The sequence below is a fragment of the Cervus elaphus genome, chromosome 20, assembly GCF_910594005.1.
Source record: "Cervus elaphus chromosome 20, mCerEla1.1, whole genome shotgun sequence".
Classification (NCBI taxonomy): Eukaryota; Metazoa; Chordata; class Mammalia; order Artiodactyla; family Cervidae; genus Cervus; species Cervus elaphus.
The window spans coordinates 51,970,869-51,997,463 of NC_057834.1; the positions used below are offsets into that span (position 1 = coordinate 51,970,869).

Genomic DNA, 26,595 nt, shown 5'->3' on the forward strand with positions numbered 1-26,595 from the left:
GTTGTTTGCTGTTTTAGTCACCAAGTCGTGTCCGGCTCTTTGCAACCCCATGGACTGTAGCCCACCAGTCTCCTCTCTCCATGGAATTTCCCAGGCAAGAAAAATGGAGTGGATTGCCATTTCCTTCTCCAGGGGATCTTCCCAACCCAGGAATTGAACGCACATCTCCTTCATCAGGTAAACAACCAACAGGGCAGCCTGCCCACCTATGAAGTAGGCAGTATTGTTAAGTACAATTTACACACAAGAAAAGTGAGGCACAGACAGGTCACGTCACCTCCCCAAGATCAGCAGCCAGGAAGTGGAGGAGTCCTGGATTTGAACAGAGCCCAGGCTTTTGGTGATCACACTCCACAAAATAAATGTCAGTTATACGTCACCGTAGGAGGTGATAAGTTCAGTAGGAAAGAAAATACAAGGAAGCAGAATAGGAAGTGCTAGGGGGTATGTGTGGGAGAGAGTGGTTTGTGGTTTTAATGATAGGGGTCAGGAACATCCTCATCATGAAGGGGACACTAGCAAAGACTTGAAGGAAGTGAGGAAGTGAGTTATACAGACATCTGGTGGTGGGGAGAACATTCTGAGGAGCAGATAGCGAGTGCAAAGGCCATGACAGGGAGTAAAGATTCTGCACCCCATTTCAGCATGGGAGAGTGAGGGCTTTCCACACCACCCAGCAATTCCCTGACACCAGCTCAGTCTCGTAAAATTCAACTCAAACCTGACACTATCTCTGCAGAGAGAGCCACAGAATCCATAGGCTAAAGGTTCAGTTCTACAAGACTCCTCTCCCCCCACAACCTCAGACCCCATTCATAAAACCAGCTTGTCTCCTATGCTTCTTCTGACCTATAGACAGGAGATTCCAACGACTCCTTCACTGGGTTTGATTAATTTGCTAAAGCAACTCACAAAACTCTGAGAAACATTTTTAGTTCCTGGATTATTGGTTTATTATAAAAGCCTGTAACTCAGAAACAGACAGTTGGAAGAGATGCACACAGCAAGGTGTAAAGAAAGGTTGCCAAGCTTCCATGCCTTCTCCTAGGGTACCATTCCCCTGAACTCCATGTATTCACAACCAGAAGCTCTCTGAGCCCATCCTTGTGGGTTTTCATGGAGGCTTCATTGTACAGACATGACTGATTAAATCCCTGGCCATTGGCAATTGATTCAACCGCCAGCTTCTCTCCCCTCTGCAGAAGTCAGGGGTGGGATTGCAGGTCCCAACCCTCCAATCATGAGGTTGACTCTCCTGGTAACCAGCTTCCATCCTTAGGTGGGATACAAAAGTCATCTCATTAACAAAACAAGAGACATCTTTATGGCTCCCATCACAGGCAATTCCAAGAGTTTTAGGGATTCTGTGCCAGAAATGGGTCAAGGACCAAATATATGTTTCCTATTATAAGTCATGACGTCACAGGGAGCCTGCCTGGAGTGTGCAGCAGCTGCAGCGGAGGGAGAAGGAAACTGAGGGAGTTGAGACAGAGGTAAGGGGTTGGGAAGTCATACCACACAGGGCTGATGAAGGCATGACAGGGACCTGGGATACTTTCTGAGTGGTGGGAGTTGTGGAAGCCATTATCAGTCAGCCAGTCAGTCAGTCATGTCCAACTCTGAGATCCCATGGACTGTAGCCCGCCAGGCTCCTGTCCATGGAATTTTCCAGGCAAGAATACTGGACTGGGTTGCCAGGGGATTTTCCCAACCCAGGCATCAAATCTGTGTCTCTTGCATCCCCTGTATTGGCAGGTGGATTCTTTACCACTAGTGCCACCTGGGAAGGCAGGGAGCCAGACTGCTTTCTGACATATATTTCCCGTCTGTCCCCTCTGGCCTCAGGATTACTCTTCCTTGTCCCTCTGAAGCTGTGTGTGGCCATGTGCCTTTCTCAGTCAACAGAATGGGAGCAGAAGTGACGTGGTCACTTTCAGATAGAAACTTTGAATAAGAAGTAAGCTTTCTTGGGTTAACCCAGTCAGATTTTGGTGGTGTTACCTCAGCATAATCTAGCCCAAACTGATGAGCACAGATTCCAAGAGGGAAGACCTATTCTGGCAGGATCAGTCTGGCTGCAGCTGATATTCAGAGACAGGTTGGAAGCAGAGAAAGCAGTTAAGGGAGCATTGTATCACCAGATGAGAGATGCAGATGATGGTCAATCAATCATCAGTAATATTGGAAATAATGAAAAGTGATCAGATTCCAGATACATGCAATTGAACCATCAGAATTTGCTAATGAATTCGATACTAGTGGAGAGAAAGAAAGTTGAAGATGACCCCAGGGTTTATGGTATGGTCAACTAGAAGGACAAAAAAAAACCCCTCAATCCTCCAAACCAACCCCTTTGTGCAACACACACACACGTTTCAAAAAAGAACTCTATTTTTCTTTCAGCAGGCAGATGCCTGAAATTTCACTATTAAAGAGTCATTCTTCTTGGATAAGCTTTTCCCTTTCCAGGCAGTTTATTTCAAAATGAAAATATCCACTAGAGAGGTTCTTTAATGTAGATGGGTTTATTTTAGCAACTCAGAGACACCCTTGAAATCATCTAGTCCAAGCCTCTTATTTCATTTGAAAAAAACAGAGGTCCAAAGAAGTAAATGATCTTGCCCAAGGTCATGTAGAAAATTAGAATCCAGCCGAGACCTGAAGAGAAGGACTCCTGATTCATAGTTCATTGCTTTCTCCTCTGCTACTTGTCCAGGCTGCGTATGGGGCTTCTGGCTATGTATGCACTTTGGAGGGATGCAGGGAGGAGAGCCAGTGACTCCTTCACTATTCTGTGTGGACCAGTCCTGAGCAGGACTCAAGAGCATCCTCCTTCAAGGTTGAGAATCTTTCCGTCACATTAACCTTGACTTTACTGGTCCTGAGGCAAAGCCCATACCTGAGAAGAAAAAGTATTAAAAGGAACTGAAAAGAATACATCCTGTTCAACTCTGCCTGTGAGTGTGTCTGACAATTAGCAAGCATGGAGCACGTTCAAGTCCCTTCTTCCTTCTGTCTTGTTTGGTGTTTTCCTGCCCTGCCAGCTTTGTGCCACTCTTCTTACAAAGCATTCTTTGCGTGGCTCCCCCTGGGTCGGGCACAGCTAAAAACAGACAGCGCCAACACTCCTCTTGGTATCCTGGCACACTGCATCCTGGCATGCTAACTAGAATCATTTGATGCTGCATTTTTATGTCAGGCTTTAAATCTGCAAAGTGCCTGACTATAATTTTTATTAGATTTTTATTATTAGTTGTACCTTTTAAGACAGCTATTTGAAACTGTTACCACCGAAACTCTTCTCTGACTTTGGCAAATCTTGGACCATGGCCATTTTTGGTGACTTCTGTCTTAGACCCAGTCCAGGGTCTAAGGAAGCCAAACCACCTTTTTAGGTAGTTAGTGAAATCAGCCATTTCCCACGTGTGGCAGAGTGGTGAGAGTCAACAGGCAGGATTGGACCAGAATCTCTGCTTCTAAGAAGAAAGTAAAGAATAACACACACACAAAAAGAATAACCCAAAAAGAAAAACATGGCAAAAGAGATTCACAGCTTTAGAGGCCAAACAGCAACTCTCAGAGCCACTGGCAGTCAAGGGACAGCTTGTAATGTTTATCAGGTCCCAGTATTGAAAAAATGTGTAGAATAAACTGAAATCATGTTAACTTTTCCTTCTGAAGTTTAAATGAATATCTGTGTTATACAAAAGTGCCGAAAAGTATATCAAAGCCTATAAAAATAAGGCTAACTAAGACAGTGTTTCCAATGATTTTGCTTTCATTGGAAAAGAAATGTCCCCATAAAAAGGCATAACTTGTGCCTCATTCTCCTGTTGAGCGATCTACAAACTCTGCACTTGACATCCTGGATAAACTTCCCTTTCTTCCAAGCAAACCAATTTTGTCTTTCCCTGCACACATGTAAGAAGTTTGGAAAGATCACTAAAGCCACACTTGGAACAATGTGACATTGTGTGCTGCTCCTGGACACAGGGCCTGTTTCATACATTAACTGCTTTCTAAACTCCACTAATGACAATGCCATATGTGCGGTCTTCAGTTTTTACGCCCATTTATACCTTTATTCCCCCTCAGCAGACCCCAGCTGTTATTAAAGAACAGTATTTAAGTCCCATCACAATAAAGATTTCTCAATAAGAAATGATCCCAAACAGTGGCCCGTTTCTTGGAATAATTTTACCAAATTCAATTTGGCACAGTGTATACTCAGATCTGCCAGTGATGCAGGAAAAAAAAAAAAAAAAGCTGAATATCTGATCTCAGAAGGCTTGCTGTTTGAAGTGACAAGATTCCAACATAACCTCTTGAACTCAATTCTGATGGGACCGCATATAGAATTCCAAATGGGAATGATGGCTTGGTCCTATAGAGATTTTAATGGGTTGTTTTTGTTTCCACTCCTGCCACTTTTTGCTCCAGGCCTTGGTGGATCCTAGGTTCCATCACAAGGATAAGAGAACTTCAGCAACTGCCATTCCTGTGACAACAGTCTTTTCCAAGGGGGTTCAGGAGGACTTCTCAACCACACAGTCACCTTACCCACACAATCACCTTACCGCACAATCAGGCCTGACAGTGTGATACTGGTATTGACACTAGGTGGCTTAAGGAAGATTTACCTGGACCAAAGTACACATCAGAGGCAGAGTTTAAACCAGCTCTTTGCTCATCCTAAGAACTTGGTAGCAAAGTAGCTCCTTATTTCATCTCAATCCAGAGGGACGACATCACACATAAGATCTTTTCTTCCCAGGCCTCTTGGGCAAGCATTTTTCCCCTCACCACAAAATGCTTTTCTTTTCTTTTTTTTTTAAAAAAAAAAAAAGTGAACTTGCTGCTCCAAACTGGCTTGGTATCTGGCTCTGGGTCCAGAACTTGAGGCTAAATGGTGAGGTTGCAGTGTGTTTCTGGATTCTGTGGTTTCAGAGTTACTCTTTCCAAACCAGGGTGGGCTCTCTGAACAACGGTCAAGCTGGCGCACTCCGCGTCTCCCTGCTTTGTCACCCCAGCCTCATCTGGGTAGAAGGAAATGTGTCTGCAGAAGCAATGATTCCCTTCACTGAGCACTCATCCTGTGCCAACGAACACCCCCAAGTGCTTTCCCTCCATTGTCTTGTTTAAACCTCCCAGTGTTCCCCTGCGCCCACCAGATCTTCCTCCCCCAGAGGGCATCTCCCTCCTCTGAGAAGTCTGATGCTCAGAGAGGTTAAGTAACCTGCCCAAAGTCACAACGGTAGTAAGTGATTGAGGTAGCTCTGGACCTCATCCCAAGATAAAGGAATTTTGAAGGTCACAGGCCCAACTCTCATGCCAATACAGTCTTCTATCAAACATCTATCACATGCTTTATGCTATATAACACAAACACAAGCTACTTTCCCAAAAAGACAAAGAAGAAAATTTCTTAGAGAACTATCTAACTCAGCTTCAGCTAAGGTCTTCCCAGCCCTCCCATGACATCCTGTAAGCCCAGGACTGACTTTCTCCCGCGGGCTGGGACTTGAAATCCTCGAAACACGGCCTGGCTGGCAGCAGGATGTGTACCTGCTCAGTGGGGCTGCAGAAGCCTGTCTGTCAGGAAAACGCCTTCCCCTCCTGCACTTCCTTCTTATTTAAAGCAACATTTTGAAAGTAAAATTAACCAGTGTGTAGCATAAACAGTACAACAATAGCTGTGATTAATCTGTCAGAGATGGTATAATGTGATGCTAATAGGAAGAAATAAACTCCTGCTGAAGATCAAAGTCAGCTCTGCACATGGAGAACTTTTAAAATTAGAATGCCAATAAATGAGAACAAGAGCTCTGCAGGCTGGCAGAATGAGGGAGGAAAGACTGCCCGGAGAAGCAGGAACCCTGGAGAAGAAAAGTTCCGGTCTGCAGCCCGGCCTCTTGTCCTCTAGCATCTGGTAGCCCCTCTTTCTCTAACTTTGTGATGGTCACTCAAACCTCCCCCAGGCCTCCCATGTACTGTTACAATCCATCCAGCTCAGCCAGGGCATGTAGGAGGAGCGTGGGGCATGTCTGCATGGAGTGTGTGTGCACGCAGGTGTGGAGAAGGGGGGATGCATCCAAGTCTGCGTTGAGCACCCACCTAACAGAGCTCCTCCTGTGCCTTAGCATAGGTCCTACAGGGCCTCCCAGGTGGCGTTAGTGGTAAAGAACACGCCTGCCAATGCTGGAGACCTAAGAGACATGGGGTGATCCCTGGATCGAGAAGAACCCCTGGAGGAAGGCATGGCAACCCACTCCAGCATCCTTGCCTAGAGAATCCCATGGACAGAGAAGCCCAGAGGGCTACGGTCCACAGGGTCGCAAAGAGTCTGACACCAGTGAAATGGCTTAGCATACACGTGAGTCTTAAGGTACAAGTTAAGGAACCGGAATTGTGAACCCAGATTCTTCGGGTTCTGAAGCCCGGGAGATTTTTTGTGTGTATGCTTCTCTTTGGGAAAAGTATAAGCTAATAAAGAAACTGTGATGATGCATGTTCCACTTACATCCATGGAATGGCAAATGAAGAACTGAGGAGCATGCAGTAAGCAAGCAGTTAAACAACAATGAAAACTGGAGTGCCTACTGTGTGCAGGCAGAGTGTTAGGTGCTGAGGATGGCATGGCCCTTGCTACTCTTGAGAGAAGCTTGCCGGGAGAAAAAGAAGGGAGACTGACAGGCAGACAGGCCTTTATAATCCAGTGCAGATGCTGCAGAGCCCCAGTCAGGGGATGAGGGGGCCACAGAGAAGGAACCTACGCAAGACTTGGGGAGTCAGGCTGTCTCCAAGTCACGTCTGCGCTGAGGCCTCAGAGACAAGGCAGGGTCAGCTTAGTGAAAGTGACACAGAGCAGGAAAATGTCCCAGGAAGAGGAAAGAGCATGTGCAAAGGCCCAGAGAAGCATGATCCATGGATGCCTATACAATATCTCCATGAACAAATATGAAATTATTTCGGCTCCCCCCACCCCAGATCCTGGGTCCCCTCAAGTATCCCCTTCACCAAATTTACAAGTTAGCTCTGCCATGTTCTGAGCCAGCTCTGTTGCCCACTAGAATGCAGATACCCCTGAGAGAACCAATGGATTTTAGTCCATTTCAGCTCAGGGCTGGTGACTGTCCCAGGCCATTTCCTGAGAGTAGAAATGGACACCTAACTATGACTGCTGGTCCCCCAAAGGGAGGCAGGTTTTGCCAGGCTCACAGTCTGGCAAACATGAAGTCCTGCTGCCGCCAAAACTCTTGTCATAAAGGTGCTACCAGCAAGGGTGATGTGCGTCCCCACCTGCTGCATCTCAGCATCACAACAGGAACTCCCTGTCATTCCCACACTGCCACTCAGGAATATAGCCCAGGACTGAGTGGTCTAAGGGAGCGAGACCAGGGTTATGGTGAAATTAAACTGTTAAATGGGCCAGCACACCTGAGTGGTCTACAGTTTTCTTAGCTTCTACCAGACCGACAAAAATGACTTTAAATACTTAAGTTTTGTTTTCTTTAAGGATTTTCCAAAATACTAGTCAGTAAGGTGCAATGGATTACTCCAATACTTGGGCCACCTGAAGCCAACAGCTGACTCATTGGAAAAGACCCTGATGCAGGGAGAAACTGAAAGCAAAAGGAGAAGAGGGTGGCCGAGGATGAGATGGTTGGATAGCATTACTGATTCAATGGACATGAACTTGGGCAAACTCCAGGAGATGGTGAGGGACAGGGAGGCCTGGTGTGCAGTAGTCCATGGGGTCACAGAGTCAGACATGACTTAGTGACTGAACAACAAAAAGGTGCAAGGATGAGGGCATGGATTTTGGAACCCACAAACTAGGTGTGTGACCTCAATCTGGTTATTTAAACTCTCTGAATTTCAACTGATTCATTCAACAATATGCATTTGTTGAGGATCTACTATATTCTAGGTGTTATGAGGAGTACTAGGCTCTGACAGTTCCTAAGATTTTATAGTTTAGTGGGGATGGTAGACTACTGCCTATTATGTGAATGTAACAAAGATGGGCACATATACTTTCTTCTCCACTCCCAGTATTCGACTTCCCCCTGTTCTTCCAGAGGCATGTGGTTTTCATAGGAGACTTTTGGGATTGTTGCAGACAGGATGCAAAGAGAAAGAAAAGCCAATATTCAGCTTTCCAACCAGAATAGGATGTTTGAGTCCACAGCAAAACAATGGTTTTGAAAGCCAAGCATTCTCAGAATCAAAAAGGAAGGGTGAGGAAGCTTTCTGAATTCCTTAAGCTCCATTAAAATATCAAAAGCCAGACTTGGAGCTCTTGATCCTAGCGTTTCACTGTAGGCCTATGGTGGGGAGAGACCAGGGTGTGACCTGAGAGGAGACTGGCTGAGGGAAGGAGGAGGACACAGCTTTTGCCTTCAGCCCCGCAGAGGAGAGTGGGCAGGGGAAAGACAAGCCAGGCAGGTGACCACTGGCCAGGGTCCTCATTTTCCCTTCTTCTTGGGCCTACCCCAAAGGGTAGGATGAGCATTACAGAAAGGGGTAGGAGAGAACCAGAGAATACTGGAGCACGTGGCCTACTTCCCTGGGTTCAGGCCTCTGGGAGATGCCCCAGGTTTGTTTTGGCGCCAAAACAGCAGAGAAATGAGAGTATGGTATTGGGGGTGGGGAGTCCTCAGTAGAGGCTTTGAGATAATGCCTCTGGCTCCCTTCAGCCTGCGTCCAGTGTGCAGAGATGGCCACTTTCCTGACATCTTTCCTGACCTCCAGACTTCTGTGCTGTACATATGCCCCTAAATGTTCCACAGGTCCCCCCCCTCCCCCCGGCCAAAATCCTAAACTGAAGATCTCAGCTTCCTAGCCTACCCACAGGCTCCAAAATTAACACCATCTCTATAGTTGGCACAAACATTTATTTGGTCAGGCAAATCGGGAAGCCAGGGGACATCCAGGAGACCCCTTTCTCTCCCTTTTCCCCTCATCCAACCACTCCCACATTCTGGCAACCTTATTTTTGCATTTATTTTGAACGTGTCTCCTCTCTGCACTTAGCTCCTAGTAACAGCCTAGGCCATCATTGTCACTGTTCACTTGCATGGGAACTTTAGTTTCACTCCAAGTAGAGCAAACTGGGAGGAAAGGGTGGAAGACACTGGAGCATCAGGTTAACACTGTGTATGCAGCACAAGGTACTGGTGCTGCATACACATTGGGTACCCCCCAAGGTACCCCCAGTGTCTCAGATCTCACTATCCAGGTGCATGCTGATGGCCTTTCTTCTACAAGCACCTGGGGGCTTTCTCTGGCCGCAGAAGCATGATCAGATGAGAACAAGAGGCAGACTACTAGTGGTGGGGGACTGTTCTCCCCTCTCCCCAAATAGCCTTCAAACAACTTCGAATGGGGGTTGGAGGATAAATACCCTAGCTCCTTCCCTCCTCGTGAGAGATGACATTGAGGGATGACCATGTTGCTTGAGAGTGACTGTGCCCCCCAGGTGATCCATACCCTCCTTGACCTCACCTGTGACTCCTCTGGCTTCATCTCCTGCCACTTTGTGCCCCATTAATTCTGAACTGGCTGCAGCGTCCTGAACGTACCACACTGTTCCTGCACACCTTAGTTCAAGTTTTCCCTCTGTCTGCCATGGGGTGTTTCCCAATCTTCTTCCCTAGCTCTTACTCATACCTCAGCTAAGCTCATTTACATATATTTAAGCATCTGTCATGTGCAATACAGAGTGCCTCAGAAGTACCTAGGAAGGGCACTCAGTCTTTGCTTAGGGGGTCAAGGAAAGCACCCCATTAGAAGTATCATCTAAGATTCCAAGAGGTCAGTCTCAAAGGAATAGAAAGGGGCAAGATGGAACTGGGGGAGTGATAGGTTTTTGAAGCACTGAAAAAGGAATATGGGGCCCAGAGATGCCAGCACAGCTTGTTAAATGAACTGAAAAAAAGTTAACCAAGGCTGGAGCTGTAGGAAAGAAAAGGAAGCTGCAGGAGGGGGGAGATGAAGAGGCATGAGAGGCCGGATGACACAGGACTTTAAGGAACAGAGAATTTATGTTACTGCAATGGATAATAATGAAGAGACTCTGAAGCTCCTAGCTGGTCAAATGCTTCATTCCCAGAGCTTCCATATCTTCTCTGGGCTGTATCTTATCAATTGACACATCTGCTTTCCCACAGGATAGCAAGTTCCTATGCGGCAGCAAACACTTCTCCATGACCTGTTTTCTTGTCCCTCACACAGATCCTGCCCCAGAACAGGACTGTAATAAGCTCACTGAGTTGGGCCACTGAGGTGACAGAGAACCACCCAGCCCAGACTCCTCCATGGGAGCATCACAAAGAAGGCGTGAGGCCCCGGCCTGTGCCTTAGCATCATGGATCCTAACTGTCAACATGGCACCACATGGCAGGAAAGAGCAGCCGGGATGCTCTACAGACAGACTTTGGAGGGCGCCACCCCAGAGTATCTCTGCAGTGACCCCAACAGAAATGCCTGACACCCAGGCTGGTGGGGGCTGAAGAGTGAAGACCCGGGTGTAGGCTCTGGCGTAGCAGTAGACGTGTGGGGGCTCCTGAGGGGCACTGAGGACTCACCCCGGTGGGTGGGGAGCAGGAGAGCCTCAGAGGGCTCTGAACACAACACCCACGAGGATGAGATCTGGGTGGTCTGCGTGGCGGCCATCAGGTCATTGAAAGCCCTTCTGGGGACAGAGCTGGACCATTCTGGGAAGTTGGAGTCTCACAGCTGTTTGCATCAGAAGAGCAGAAGGGAGACTCCAGTTCCCTAGGAGACTCACTCGACCTGCACCTAAAGAGGTCACTGCCTGTTTCATCGTGGCTGATTTCTGTGTCTGTCTCACGCTCCTTTCCAAATCAGGCTCAACCAAGTCACAATTTTATTTTTATGAGCCTGGAATATAATATATATTAAATAACTATTTAATAAGGGCTTCCCTAGTGGCTCAGGGGTAAAGAATCCGCCTGCCAATGTAGGAGATGTGGGTTTGATCCCTGGATTGAGAAGATCCCCTAGAGAAGGAAATGGCAACCCACTCAAGCATTCTTGCCTGGGAAATTTCATGGACAGAGGAGCCTGGGGGCGGGGCTGCAGTCCGTGGTGTCTCAAAGAGTCAGACAGGACTTAGACATGACTAAACAACAACAACAAAAGTGGGTGAAGCAACTTATTAGCATTTAAGTTCCACACAATTAGAGGCTATTTTGTTTACTTGTTTAATCTCTGGCCCCTAAAACAAGACTGGCCCATTGTAGGTGTTCAGAAATTACTTATTTAATATGTTTAACTCTATAACTACAAGTTATTATACTTATGGCTCAAAGAGGATAGATCTTTCTCCCAAGGTCACGCCACCTTAGAGAAATGAAACCTTCCTAGTTGCAAGCTGGTGGCTTTCCTGGGCTGCGGTGCCCCCAATGGAGAAGAGCTGAACTGCTCTGAGCCCAGCTAGGCTCTCTGACTGGTTCCAAGGATGAGATCCATGGGGTTGCTGCAGCTTGAGTTAAGAACAAAGACTTTGGATGGACGTGCTGAGGGGGACGGTGGGATGGCAGCAGAGCCCTTGCCAGTGTCAGTATATATGGTCTAAAACAAGAACCCGGGGAGCACCTGGCACATAGGGACACTCAATGTCAGTGACTGAAGGGCGTGCGTGAGAGGTCAGAGTTGAAGAAGGGGGTGGAATCATTAAACAAGGAGGGGACACCTGCAAGAATGAGTGTGGGAAAGAAAGTAAAGTCATGGACTAAGCCTTGGGAGGCAAGTTGCATTTTGCCGGCAGACAGAGAAATCAGAGAGCTAGATGGCAAGCCAGGATGTAGTCACAAGAGCCTGGAAAAGAAAATGTTAGATGCCGGAGGTCATTGGAGAAGAAGCTAAGGACTGGCATAGTCTGCTGAACCTGGCCAAAAGGTGGAAGAGGCATGGTGTTTACCAGCAAGAGCACCACAGGCTTGGGTCACATCTCTGCTCAGCTATTGACTTAGGCCGAGCAAAAGAAGTACCTCCTAGGTCTTCAGCTTCCTTATCTACAAATGGAAGATGGTTACTGATCCCGCCTGGGTTCAGGCCTGAAACACAGATGCGCTCAATCAATGCTGCCATCATGATATTGGTGGTGGGGTGGTTATTGCAACTGTGACCTTGAAGAAGACAATATCAGGAAGGGAAAGGGAAGAAGACGGGAACCAGACTGCAGGCAGTTAAGGGGAGCCAAGGAAATGGTGAGTGTCGATGACGTCACTGAGGAATTTGGTAGTAAAAGAAAGTTGAGAAATCCAGTGATTCTGCTGCAGAAGGGCCAGTTGTTTCTTTAAAAGAGAAAAGGCAAGTGAGTGCTCACAAGCAAAAGTGAAGAGACCTTGGAGATGGAGAAAGTGAAGAGATCAGAGAGGAAGAAAGGAGATATCAAAGAAGAGGTAGACATAGTCCTCCAGAGGAGATAAGGGAGCCCCCCCCCCCCCGCCCGCAGCTGCAGTGTTCTCTGCTCCTTTATCAGCCTCCCCACTCCACGCAGGGTCGGGAGGTCTTTTCCTCAGCCAGAAAGTGTGAAATCAAGAAGACTTGCCTAGAAGTCAAAAGACCTGAGTTCTGATCCTGCCCCTGGTTGTCTGTACTTGGTCTACACCCTTGTTCTTCTGAAACGTGTCCTCCTCCTGCATAAACGAGGTGGCTGGAGCGATCATCTCCGTGATTCTGTAACTGTGTCATCTCACTCAGCATTATAAGATGTTTCCTCTTCTGAAGTGTTTCTCCACTCTGATCAGCAGGAAGGGGGAGAAAAAAAATCTTTGAACTGAAGCTATCACTTCCTCCAGCAGTTGGGATAATATTTCTGTTTCACACGTATTGTGAGCAGATCCAGTGATTCCATCAGTGCTGTAGATCACTTCTGAGCCTCCTGGTGTTTTAAATAGCATAGGCACTTGGTCCTGGCCTTCTGGAATGAAGCAAGGGAGAGACAGGAGCTTTGTGCTAGGCTGAGTGTTGCTGTTGACAAGGCACTCAATGGCTGCAGGCTTCTGCATCCTCAGAAATAACAACAATTACTGCGCACGCCACAATCTGTCCTCCGAGGCAGCAAATGCATCAGCTGCTGGTTATTTTGATACCCTGGATAAAAAGCTTTCGAGAAAATCTAGTACAGAAAACATTCTTATCCTCTGCTTGTCTGCACCATTCCTTCTGCCTGCTGCCCTCTCAGCTGTTTGCATTCCTATAAATGTAGCTGGTCCAGGCTTCAAGGTCCTCGTCTCAGTGGCCAGGAGGAAGTTGTTTCTGTTTGGATCCTCATGAAAGTGGAAGAAGCAAGAGAAGAGACATCTGGTTATGTGTCTGGGTGCCAAGGCCAGTCTGACCTGGAATCTGCTGGGAACCAATGCAGTATGGATGCACTGACAGCCGCAAATGGCTATGAGCATTGCAGGCTTCAAAAAGCATTCACTGAACACCTACTGTGTGCCAGGCCTGGTGCCAGGACCAGGAGAGATGGTGATGAACACAGCCAGGATCTAATAACCAGCCCCCACAAGAACACGAGTGTCGCGGTCCAGCCCCGGCGAGACCAGGAATACCCAAGAGATGAGTGGCGTCGGCGAGGAAGAAGACAGACAGACACACACACACACAGAAGGTTGTGTAGAAGAGGTAGCTTTTTTTTTTTTTTAAGGATAGCTCAGATTTTATAGAATGAACGTTACCCGCCCCCCCCCACTTAAGTCACCACATATTACATCAGATATTGGTTTGTGCTTCCGTCAATACTTTTTTCCCCATGTTTTTCCCCTATGCATTCATCTAGAACGTTCCCGATAACAGAGTTTTTTCTTAAATGTACATAGTCTTCTTGCCTCAATGGCCTAACATTTTCACTCGAACAAAAACAATGTTCCATAGATTCCAGATATAGTATAAATTCTTTGGGTAATAAAACAATACATGGGAAGGGTCACAGTAACATGTTTGACATTTCTGAGAATAGTACCATGAGAAAACCCTGATATTTTTCTTTACCTGAAACCACAAAATCTCAATTTACAATGATTAACTATTAAACAGCAAAAACACCTCTAAAGCAGCAAAACACCTCTATTAATAGTGAGGTATTGGCAGTGAAGCTGGTTAATAGAAATCTTCTAATGAAATCCTATGTACCCCATTTCCTAACTCTACAAAAATACCCATAATCTCCTGTTGTTTAAAGAAAAACAATGAACAAATAGCAGCAAGGAAATAGCAATAATGAAAATCCTCGCAACCAAGGAGTAAGTAATCTGAAGCAGTACATCTACTTCTAAATCTAAATGCCTCTACTCTTTTCTAGAACATTATAATCTTTTAAGCAAGCAGCCAAACTATACCTGTGGCCTTTTCTTTTTTGACTTGATGTTTATGGTCATGTCCTGAGCCAGAGCAATCATGAGCATCTCCAAAAAGGCTTAGACTTTTCCAGGGAGGCCTTATTACTATATATTATATTTCCAAAAAGTAATAGAAAGCCCAACAAGAGTAAGACAAAAGGAGGAGAGGGACATACTGGGCCCCTGAGACAACCTCGAGGGGGAGAGCTGCCTTGCAGGTTCCTTTCTCGTCCTGTGACCTTGTCACGGCCCAGGCACGTCCTGGAGGCTCCCGACACACGAGCTCTTTGATCAGGTACCATGGTCATCTCACAGACTCACACACAGTTGTTGTTCAGCCGCTAAATTGTGTCTGACTCTTTTGTGACCCCCATGGCCTGTAGTCTGCCAGTCTCCTCTGTCCATGGGACTTCCCAGGCAAGAATACCAGAGTGGGTTGCCATTTCCTCCTCCAGGGGATCTTCCTGACTCAGGGATCGAACCTGAATCTCCTACTTGGCAGGCAAATTTTTTACTACTGAGCTACCTGGGAAGCCCCTGGCACATGGTAGGTGCTCAATAATCAATCTCTGGAATGTGTGTTTGTTATTTACATGTTATAATTTACTCAAGACCCTTAAAACTCATGGACATTCAGGAATGGAAAGGAGTGCTTATTAAACCAACATGTGCCATCAGAATAAGATCAACAATTTGGGGAATGGGGTATCCAGGCTTGTATCCTGTTTACACCACTTTTAAATCTCCCTCTTACATTCTACATAAAAAAGAACCACAAGTGCCCCCAAACCTTTTATCCTTCTGGGTGATAACACAAGGACACATACAAAAGGTCTGCATTCAACAACCAAATACTCTGTTATTCTAAAAATTTCAACTTCATCCCTGAATTCTTGGGCAGCGATTATGTAAGGCTTAGGGCTGGCGCTTTCAAACAAGTTTATACCTGACATGATTGATGAATGAATTTGTCCTATTGTCTGGAAATTCCTTTGTGTGACTGACTGATACATTACCTAATGGATCGCCCTACTCCAATGCCACGTCTATATAAAGGGCCATTCACGGTGGCTCTGGTCATTTACACTCACCTCCTAGGTGTGTTCCTCCAGCAGTTTGTATCTGAACAACTCAAGCAGATAAGCCTTTGCTGGGAAATAACGAGGTCATATCAAAGCTGAAGCTCCCTTCCAAGCCTGAGGCTTTCTTCCTACATCATGCTTCTCAGGTAAACGGGTAAACCTAGGTATTTGGCAAAGACAAAAACAGAGAGACGTGGTAACCTCAGCATCAGTCTATGTCAAGGGCCAAAGCAGAGCCTCACCTTGTTCAAGTGCCCTCCACTGGGGAACAAGGGCCACCTCTGGTCTGAGAGCAGGAATCCCCATGCCTCACTAAGTCTGGCACCTGTGGGTGACCTTCACATTGATTGGGGTGGCATGGCTTCAGCCATAAAGGGAGACTCTGTCTCTCCCTCTCTCTGTCTCTCTCCTCACATGCCTTCCTCCCTTGTGGTATCAGGCACAGAGTAGGGATTCAGCATTCAATTTGCTCAAGCAAGAACTGAAGAAACACGTCTATAAGCTCAACACCAGAGGGGTTGGTGGAATGAATTTCCAAAGACATATGAGTCCCCCAGAACACTATTACAATTAATGATGCACATTTAGTGGAAATCTGACTTTGGGGGTATTTCTGCCTTGCTAGTATGGGCCATGGGTCAGACACGCTTCCCCCGTCAAGCTCTGACTCCACAGAACCCAAGAAATCTTGGAGGGTAATCCAGGAGATCCCATCCAACAGAAAGCACAGATGGTGGAGGAAAAGAAGAATTTGGGTAAGGCTTGGGCTGGGGTGGAAGGCGGTCTTCCTAGGTCTGTTTAGAGTCACAGAACTCTTGCAACATTGATGAAAGCTGCACACCCTCTATCCAGAAAAACGCAGGCATCACACACAGACAAACATGCCTACAACTCCAGAAGGATCAGGGACTCCAGGAAGGAAGCTTCCTGAGTCAGGGCCTTAAGTGAAGGCTCTGATTCTAGGTCCTCATGCCGAAGTGCTCTGCGCCTTTTCTCTACAGAGGACTTGCCCTTGCCCCTAGGGTTTTCTAGGGGGATATACGGTTCTCAGGACCACGGTTCTCAGGGCCTTGTGTCAGAGAAGCCTCTGCCCCTTCATCTTGCAGAGCTCCCCTGGCTGCTCTTTTTCTCCCAGGGTGACAGGAGGCGTCCCAGGAGAAAGGGGTCTCTGGACTTGTGTCTTTTGGCTGCCAGAAGCAGGAGGAGCAGAAGTCTAGGGCAGGGAAGGTGACGTCCGGCGGACACTCCCGCCGGGCTCCAGGCGCTGGCTGCAGGCAATGCTGGAGGAAAGCGTGGGGGAGGTGGGGGGTGCGTGGTCAGCCGAGCAAATCCGCCCACCCCGAGCCTGTCGGCCCGTGGGCGTCGGCAACCAGTATCCCGGCCTGGTGTCTCAGAAAATCCCGAGCCAACCGGGTTCTGCGCGCGGCCCCTCCAACCGCGTGCGCTTCCTTTTGACCTCTGGAGGGTTGAACCCCTCCCAGGCCGGGTCCAGTCAGCCTTCCCGGGGCAAGATCGACCAACCTCTCTCGTCCCCAGGAGCCCCCGCTGGCGGGCACCTCCGCCTGGCCAGAGCAGGTGCGGGGCTGGGGCCGGGGAGGGTTGGAGTGGGGGAAAGGATTTGGAGTGGGTGACTCAGGGAGGAGGGGCTAAGAATTCAAGAAGCCTGTGTTGAGCAGCTCGGCGCTCGGGCACAGCAGAGAGCGCTGGGAGCCGGAGGGGAGCGCAGCGGTGAGTCAGGCTGCCCCGAGCTCAGCCCGAGAGGGGTGCAGCGCGGACACGGGCGCGGGCCGGCGTGGCTAAGGCTCCCGGGGGGAGAGTATGCAGGGATCGCGGTCTGGAGAGATCTCCGAGCACCACGGTCCCCGAGGTCCCGCGGGCTGAAGTGCGGCGGTGAGAGGAGCGTCCCGAGTGGATGCGGGAGCGCGGGAGCCTCTGCTGGCGGGCGAGTCGTGGGGAGCAGCGCTCTATCAGGCCGTGGAGTTCCCGATCTCCCGATGGATGGTCGGAAGTCCGGGAGGCAACCCTGGCGCCTGCAGTCGCGGCACCGCGGTGCCAAAGACTAGCTCGAGGGTTAGAAGGGGGACAGCGCGCAAGTGAGGGAGAGTACAGGAGCCGGGCGAGAGGGATGCGCGGGCTGTGAGCGCGCGGGGCAGCAAGAGTGGTGGTCTGCACCGCGGAGGGCGAGTGCGCGGTGTGCGCCCAGTCTCGCGCGTGCTACGCTGCCCCCGGCACGCTGCTCCCAGGTTTGGGGACGAGCCGGGCAGGGGGGTCTGGACCTGGTGCAGCGAGTGGAGCCAGGGTCTCTGGGCTCCTCTGCGGGTCGCTGGAGGGCTGGGAGTCCAGAGTAATGGCCCCAGGGGTTGATAGAGGAAGCCTGCTGGTCAAGGGACTCCATAGAAGGTCCTGCTACATGGGTCACACGCCTCACCTCCAGCTGTCTGCTTCCAGGTGTAGGAGAAGCTGGCATGAAGGGGTGGGGCGGGCAGCGCCTTAGGTCCGGGCGGCAGAGACCCAGAGGAGGGAGAGACAGGACTTGGGGTCAAGGAGCGGCATCTTTGAGCAGTCATAAACAAGCGGCTTCACTCTGATCACAACTCTCCTTTTGCTTTACCGAAAAAAAAAAAAAAAAAATCAGAGATTCTCATGGAAGGTGTTTTCTGCTTGAACTTTCTCTTCTCTAGTGACTTGAGAGATTAAAAAAGAGCGTGCTTGCTAGGCTGGTTTTTCCAAGTTGTTCCAGGTTGGAAGTTGTAACAGTTTGTCGGATAATTTATGGGTGTTTCATGCATTAAAGTGTATTACTGCAAAGCCTTTGGGTGCTATGGGTATTAAGGAAAACTTAGTGCACGTTCCCAGCTGGAAACCAAAATAGGACTCTCCTGGGTATCTCTGCCCCCTCTGTCATCTGAGGCCAATGAAAATCCTGGAGAAAAGGCACTTGATTAATTGTCCTGGCTCCATCCTCTGGGTACACCCACTGCAGTGCCAACCCCCTCCTTCCCCACACATGCATGGCCAGCTGCATTCTTAAATTCAGAAAGGGCAGTGGCAGGCCCACCAGCATCTTCTCTCCAGGGTCTTCAGACTTTTGAAGCTGTCACTTAAGTCTTCTGAAGGGGACTGTCTCTCCTTCTCAACGTGATGCAGAAGGACAACAGCCGTTGGGCCCTGCCAGCTCTTCTTGCGTGGTGTTTACAATTTCCTATCCAATGTCTGAAACTTTCCCCTTCTGAAGACCCACTGAAGAAAGACTCCATTAGATCTGGAAGGGTCTCTTTTGTGGAGAAGTCATAGGTCAGCCTGGGCAACCCGACTGTCAATCCACCATGGTCAGTGTTCCCGGACCTTGAGGTAATAGAGGACTGGGGTTGGGGGGTGAGTGACAGTGGTCTGGGGTCTCAGGCTGGCCCTGCTGGTGTTGACTCAGAGAGGAAATGAATGTTCCTCAGACTCTGGTCCTTGAAGGGGGTTGGGATTAACATCACATGCCACCAAAATCCTCCCCCAGGCTTTTGCCAACGTTTTTGTGCAGTGGGGAAAAGGGCAACTTTGAAGGGAAAAATGTTAGGAGGTACCAAGGGAAATGGGGGACCAAGGTCTTGGGGACTGGGGACACATGTATTGATAGGACTGTAGGAGTATCTCAGAGGATTTTCTGGCAGCCGCTGGTGCCACGCCATCCCTGGACAGCCATCTCACCCTCAAGCTCCCCAGGCCCACTAGAGAATTGGAAAAATGTCTCCACTTGGGGCAGCCATCCTAGTACTAGGGACTTTCCATATCCTTAACCTTTGTCCACGGGTGGGGTTCTCACCTTCTCCTACCTCCCACCGCAGATCTCCTCAACCTGGAGGGGCAGAAGGCGCAGAGAATGAGGCTTCACACTCTCCTCTTCCAGAGAAAAATCTGTGCAGTGGCCAGGAAGGGGGCCCCAGCTGCCGACATCAGCAGGGAGGGTAGGGCATGGCAGGGCAGGGCTGGAGCCCGAGGGAAGTTTCTCATCATTGCTGAGATTAAACTGATGAGAAAATCACACAACTTTCCTTTTAAATGAGTGCTGAGCACTTCGGCTGCACATTCATGGAGTGCCTTATTTCAGTGGCAGTTGCACTGGAGCCACAGAAAAATGACACTCTGCCCTCAACAGGCGGTGGAAGGCTTGCTGAGGACTCATATAAAGTCTGGATATCTCTGAGCAAACAACCCATGTTCCCAGAGGGTTTCTTTCTTTGACTGGCACCTCTGAACTTGCAAACCATCAACTAAACTGTCAGCTCCTAGGCTCAGCCAGTCCTGAGAAATCAACTCTGTGATGGGCCAGTTTCACAGAACAGCATTCGGTGGCCTCTAGCAAATAAAGGAAGAGGAAAAGACCCTTGCCCAACCCATTGCCAGGGACCTTGCTTTCTGATAGTGGGGAGACGGTTAACATCCAGTCTCCAAATAGTAGCAAAATCGAGATGGCCCTGAGGCAGAAACACAGCTGGAGAAGCTGAGGCTTTGTGGTCATTGACCTTTAGGCTGGTTATGCATAGGGATGGAATTGTCCTATTTAAGCAGAGATGATAGACCTTGAGCCACGAAATTTAACCAAGACCAGAACAGTGAAATCACATAATAAAAAAAGATCTTATGCTTCATGATTTTTTTTATTACTCTTCTATGGGTTAATGTCTTACATGTTTTGCAGGAATTCCTAGAGGTTGTTTGCCTCAAGAGGAATTACACTGAAATGATCTCTTAATATTTCTCTCCTGTATTTTGAGTAAACTTCTTGTGGTAGTTTATGAGTTGTAAGACAGAAGGTAAAATAGCTTTGTGATCTTGAGCGAGGCACTAAACTTCGCAGCCTTCACTTTCCCAATCTATGGGAGAACGGTAGTGTATTAATAGTGTTTCTCAATGGGGCTCTTGGCATTTGTGGAAGATTCTTGGTTAAGGGTGCCTTATTTCTGTAATGCTGGAAGTTGAGTATTCTTGCCTTATCTACCAAAATGACAGAAATGGTGACAACCCAAAATCCCCTCCCCCCCATGGAAGGCCAAATGCTTATTTAAAGGGTAATACGGCTCCCAGTTGAGAATTCCCTTGGCAATTTCCAATAAGGACCTTTCTTTCAGGCCTTATGGTCGGGCCATCTTCTACTTAATCACTGAATTGGGGCTTCAGAGATCCAGCCCTGGGCTTCATCCTCCAAAAGCCAGTGTATCAGGCTTCAGGAAACTCAGTGCTGTGGTCCTGCCGGGCATCATCCTTTGCTTTTGTCAGTGGAGTGTGACTACAAATAGCCCACATGAAAAGAAAACCAGAAAGAGTTGGGGGGAAGGGACCAGAGGTATCAGAGCATGGCGGCTTCCTTCTCTGCCATATGCTATTAAAAATACCGGCAGACTGCCTGCCCCGGGTGTCCACAGCACTGGGAGGAAATCCTGCTCTCCTTTACTAAATGGATCACACTGTAGCACCAGGAGGCCCCTTCTCTGAATGAGCGAACGAGGAAGCAGAGCCCTCCCCAGCACTGACAACACTTAATACAACATGGGCACATGTTGACATCGAATTAATACAGCCGTGCCCAAGCTGTGAGAGTAAATGGGAATCAATAATGTGACATTTAATTGAAAAAATAGGCTAGCAATGTACACTGGAGGGATGGTGCATATAGCACTGGGTTTATTCTCACTTATCCTTACCTCTGCCACAAGGTCTCACTGGATGACCAGAAATAGAGCCATTTGGGTTATTCATAGTGTAAAGGGCTAAAATGAATAATTTCTTTGGAGGAGTTTATTGCTTGCTACCCACTCCCAAACCCCTGGAGTAGGGAATGGCAACCCATTCCAGTATTCTTGTCCTGGGAAATCCCATGGACAGAGGAACCTGGTAGGCTACGGTCCATAGGGTTGCAAAAGAATTGGACACAACTTTGTGAGTAAAGAACAACAACACCCCCAAGTTGCAGAAGAGAGAAAACTATCAAAGGAGTAGGACTGGCAGGGTTTGTAGTTGATTCCTAATGAGGCCAAAAAAAAAAAAAAAAAAATGGACATCAGAGATGGAAGGAGATTCCCAGATGAGACTGAGATGGGTCTGGTGATGCAATCTGTCAAGTAGGACTAGCAACAATGCTTTTTGAATTGCCCAAGTTTGGCCAACCTCTTTCACATGCGGAAAATCTTTTTATTAGTAGTAGTATTAGTCAGTCAGACAGTCAGGGTTTCCCTGAAAATTCCCCACTGGGGTAAGCAGATGGAGAGGTTTTGGCACTGCCTGCGGTGGCCTCTGCAGGTGGAGAGCTCTGCAAGTGGAATGATCTGGCTCTGAAGTCGGTGAGGATGAGCGGCCCACGCTTCCCCCAGAAGCTGTCCCACACTCAGGGCAGTTTAAATCCACTGCCGCAGAACAGGCTCCCAGTAACCACAAAGTATGTGCTACTTGGTACACAGATGGGCTGATTTTCCCATTTCCTTTGGCTGTCCGCTCAGTAGCCAGGTTGGTGGAATATATCATCTGTCTGAACACCACACACATTCCCAAGTGAGCCCAGGGAGGGCTGCCTGCTGGAAACCATGAGGGCTCAGCCCGGGTCCAGAGAAGGAGGTACTGTCCAAGCCCCTAGTCACTGTGGATCTGAGGCGGGGTTAAAGTGACTTGCATTTCTCACTTGTCCAAACGCCATCCCGTGTTTGGACCCGAGCAGACCTGACTTGGGAAGATCCCCTGGAGAAGCGCAGGGCAACCCATTCTAGTATTCGTGCCTGGAGAATCCCCATGGGCAGAGGAGCCTGGCAGGCTACAGTCCTCGGGGTCTCAAAGAGTCAGACATGACTGAGCGACTAAGCACAGCACAGGCTTGGCTTGGAGGTGCCGTCTCATCCTTGTCAACAACCAGGTTCTGAGCGCCCGTGCTGAGTGGGAGATGCTCAGAGAGGCAGACTCCCTTTGGACTGTGATTTCAAAGGGAAGAGCAGTCATGCTCCTGAAGGCTGCTGGACTAAGTAAGCAGGGAGGAGGGAGATGAGCACCAGGAAAGCAGAAATGCAAGAGGGCGTCTCTTGTACCTGGTGCTCCTCTTCTGTGAAACAGAGGTAACAGTAGGACCTGCTCTGCTGGGCCGGGCACCTCAAGCAGGGTGATATTGGTGGGCCACCAGCACAGGCCTGGCACACAGCTGAGCAGGCACTCAACAGACACGAGTTCTTTTCTGCCATCCTCTCTTTCCGTGGTACTGATCTGGGGTACGCTTTTCGCTTCAGATTGAGCAACATCATCTTTGCATTTTCTTATGCCTCTGTATGTGTAAAGCTTTGCTGCCCTGGGAGAAGAAATCTTTCTGGAAGCATCGAATCTTCCCTAGGAATTTACCCACCTTCATTTTGACTTTCTGTAATTAACATTCTCATTGGGATAGAATTGTAACCAAACATTTCATCTTCTGAACTACCTTGGCCTCATAATATCAGAGGGAAAGGAAACTCAGAGATATTCTTCTGTGATTTTCTTTCAGAGGCAAACTTCTCAGACTTGTATCTCAGAGATGTTATGTAATGCTCTCTAAATAAGGCATTTCTTGAGAATGGCCATTTGTACTGGCAGCTTTAAGAATGTTTCAGTTCCTTACCCCACGTAACAACTTCTCCTCCCTCCAACAACTGGTTTCCTTAGGATTTTATGTGTCTTATCAAGTTCACAAGAGAAGGAAGAAGAGGAAGTGAAATTTTTTATGTCAGCCGGGCATTCCTGCTCTCCCACCCCAAGGGTCAGTGGCTAGGCAGCTGTTGCTAAATAGCACATAATCTGTGGTTAAAGAGGGAACAGTCCCCACCCTGGGAAGGCAACATCAGGCCATGGATGGATCTGCCTTCTCCCAGTGAGCATCTTGATTAATATGCTAACCAGGGGCCTGGGCCCTGTGGAGAGTCATAATAAATATAAATCCTGCCCAAGGAGCTTGCTCTCAAGTCAAAATTTAAATGGCTTCAGAGGTTCATCAGATAATGTAAATGAGGTAAGACTTAGGCTGGTGGGGGCTGCAGAGAACTAGAGAGGGTATGCCCCATTGGAAGAAGACAGGCAATCATGTTGCTTTGCAGGTTTGTAGACCCAATGTGGCCAGATCTTCCAACTTTTCCAAGAATCCAAACTTTGTGCTTGAGTGTACAGATCCTTCACTCTTCAAAACATCCATGCAGATCAACAAAACCTGCCTGCAGTTTCATCTTATTATCCAGATGGACACACTTGGAGAAATTGAGAGCAGTATCGAAATGGAAACTAATTGAAGAAGTTCCCATCAACTCTCAGAGAGGCCTGGATGACCAGTGTCCTCTAGGAAGGATTCCTAGAGGAAGGGAATGCCTTGCAGGCAGGTAGGATTGTATAAAAACAGCCCTGGCATAAAACAGAACCAGCTTCAGACCCAGTCTCTGTCTCTTATTGGCTCTATAACCACATAATGACTCGAAGCCTCAGTTTCCTCATCTGTAAAAAGGACTTATAATGCGCATCTCCGGGGACAGTTGTGAGGGTGAAAGAAAGGAGGGCTGGAGAGCCCTTACTTAGCCCAGAGCCTGGAGCATTGTCAGTGCCCAGTGAGCCTGAGTTCTGTCCTAATGCTGGGCAGGTGGGGTTTAGCCAGTCCAGAGGGCACGAAGGACCAGAAACACCAAGAAGGGCCGTTCACTGAGCTTTGTGAACAGTGGCTTTCCGAGGATTGAGATTCAATTGCTTTTCCTGTCCCCAGAAAAGAACAGCGTTTGTAGGCTGTTTTTCTCCCCTCCTGCCCTCTTCCTGCTTCTCCCCAAGGCCTGAGACTGCGTTCCCACTTGGTCTATCAGAATCCCACACTTTGAAAACCTGACCTGGGCCAACAGCAGAAAAACAGAACTCTACTCCATAAGAAGGAAAAGTACTCCTGGAGGCTGTATAGACACGCATGGCAAATATTCAAGGAATTCTTAGGAATTAAAAAAAAAAAATTGTAAATCTGGATTTTTGCACGAGGCCATCACAGGAACATGTTTTCTCAATTAGCATGCACATTGTTTGGAGTGAAGTCACTGAGTCTGTGGCTCCTCAGGGCTGACTTGTGCTGAAGCCACCTGATCAGGACCTTACTTTCCATGATCGAAATCTGATTTGATCAACCCTGTCCCTGCCCCTAGCTGCTGAAATAAAATCACCCTAAATTCTAAACCAGGGTGGAGACATATGCACTCCACTGCAAAGCAATCAAATTTCAGATCCTGGGTGTACTCACCCAAAACTGAGAAAGACAACACTACTCTTGATGATGGACTGACAGTCTTCACAGACCCTTGCATTGTTCTTTTCCTTGGGCACTTATTGTTAGATGGTGACTGTGCATGGCCCCGTCAGAGCAAATGTGTCTTGTAAGTTCTGAAAGCAGAGAAAATAGTTTCTTTTGCAAAAGCATGCATCAATTGCTTAAAATATTACTAGTTGGTGCCTGAGATCAGCGATTATGTTTTCTGGATGGTTTCCTGGACTGACTCTTTTCCAAGCAAACGGCTTTGTCGGATATTTGTAATTTCTGAAATATTTGATTAATGATGTCCCCTCACCAGAGGGATGGTCCAGGGTACATGATTAGCAGCTTGCTTCAGAAGCAGAGATACAGCCTAGCATCCAAAGGGATCAAGCAAGAAGTTGAAAAAATTTCAAACCCACTGTCATAGAATAAAGTAAGGGAAAATGGTTTTTTAACTACAGGTTGGGACCTATTAGAGAGATGAGAAATCAATTAAGTAGTACAACTTTTTTTTTTAAAGAAAGAAGTAGAGTAAATTTTTAAAAAATCAACATGTGTTGCATGGAACAAGGGGAAATATGTGTGAAAACTTTGTTTTAATTGTATATAAGTTTACACAATATGTGTGCAAACTGGATCATGAAGGAAAATGTATTTTTTCACTATGAGTCATGGTTAAAAAAGTTGAAAAGCTCTTGGCACAGACAACAGCATGGTTTAGAAAAGGGCATTGCTCTGAAGCCAGACAAGCTTGGGGTTAAGTCCCAGTTCTGTGATTCCTAGCTGTGTGATCTTAGGGGATTTAAGTTCTCTAAGCATCGGTTTCCTCATTTGCAAGGTCAGGCTAATTGCCTCCTCTTAAGGCTATTGTGTAGATTAAATGACAAAGATGTATGAAGTGCTTGGTACTGGGTCTGCCGTTAAGGAGATCTCAGTAAGCAAGAGCCACTGTCATCAGTGGTCTTCTCCTTTCCTCTTCTGCCTACTCCTTCTTTATCTTCTTCGTTGAGACTACTCAACCTCGTTAGAATGACGACCTCCCTAAATGTTTTTGTCCCTGAGATCTCTGGCCAGCCTAGCAAAGAAACAATAGCATGGTATGTTGTCTGTATCCCTACCTTTCTACCCTCTTTCTTCTATTTCATGTTGGCAGAGGCATCTTTCTGTGATATTGTTCCCTGGACATCATCATGACAGTAATTGTCCCAAGGGCCCAAGACATCCCCCTCCCTGTCACTGAGAAGCATCAGCGGGGTATCACAGCATCACAGCCTTCCCCAGCCTTGTGACCGGGACAAATTCTTTGGTCTTAATGTGGTGGTACAGTGACTCTGGAAGGAGCTTCTGTTCCCACAAATCACATCCTTTCCTTCTCAGTATATTTTTATAAGGACAACAGGGCTAAGATACTATTAAAATGTTGACATTGTCAAATTCTTAAGAAGTCCCTGCCCAGAGCAGGGAGCCTAACATTTTCTTGTGAGTGAGGCTCCAGGCTGCCCCAGTGCGGAGGATTTCAATTTCTCTCCTGCTATAAACAGCTTACAGGCTCCTAGTGTTGGCCTTGGAGCTGACGGCTTCAGGTAAGCCAAACCCTAATCCTGACTGCAGCCCTCAGCCTGGCCCACTGTCTGTCACTGACCCTAGACCTCCCCTCTCCAGCTGAGGGTACATGGAAGAATGACCCATACCAGGGGCCACAAAGGTGACATGTCCCAGTTTTCTTGAGAGCCTGGCTAATGCAGTCCCCTGAGGACAGATCAGCGATGACAAACTGCTGCCTCTTTGTTCAGGCGGAAGCTTCACCTTCTCCCTCTTGTGTTCCCAGTGCTCCCCTGGGGCTCATTCCAGTGCTCTCTCTGTAAAATGC

At 47.9% G+C, this 26,595-nt stretch overlaps 1 protein-coding gene across 5 annotated transcripts in view; it reads left to right on the top strand.

The window, feature by feature from the left end:
- Positions 1-16,744: 16,744 nt before the first annotated feature.
- The window catches only part of NGF (nerve growth factor), a 55,992-nt gene continuing 46,141 nt past the window's right edge, over positions 16,745-26,595 (top strand). Inside the window, exon 1 of one of the 5 annotated variants that reach the window (XM_043878101.1) lies at positions 16,745-17,029. Coding sequence is in view for 2 of the 5 variants with exons in the window: in XM_043878099.1 (XP_043734034.1) it covers positions 17,367-17,425 (59 nt within the window). In the remaining 3 variants the exon portion in view is untranslated. Of the gene's footprint in view, positions 17,030-17,098; positions 17,183-17,272; positions 17,426-26,595 lie in introns of those variants that run through there. The other 4 variants (XM_043878100.1, XM_043878102.1, XM_043878099.1 and 1 more) reach the window with 4 other exon arrangements.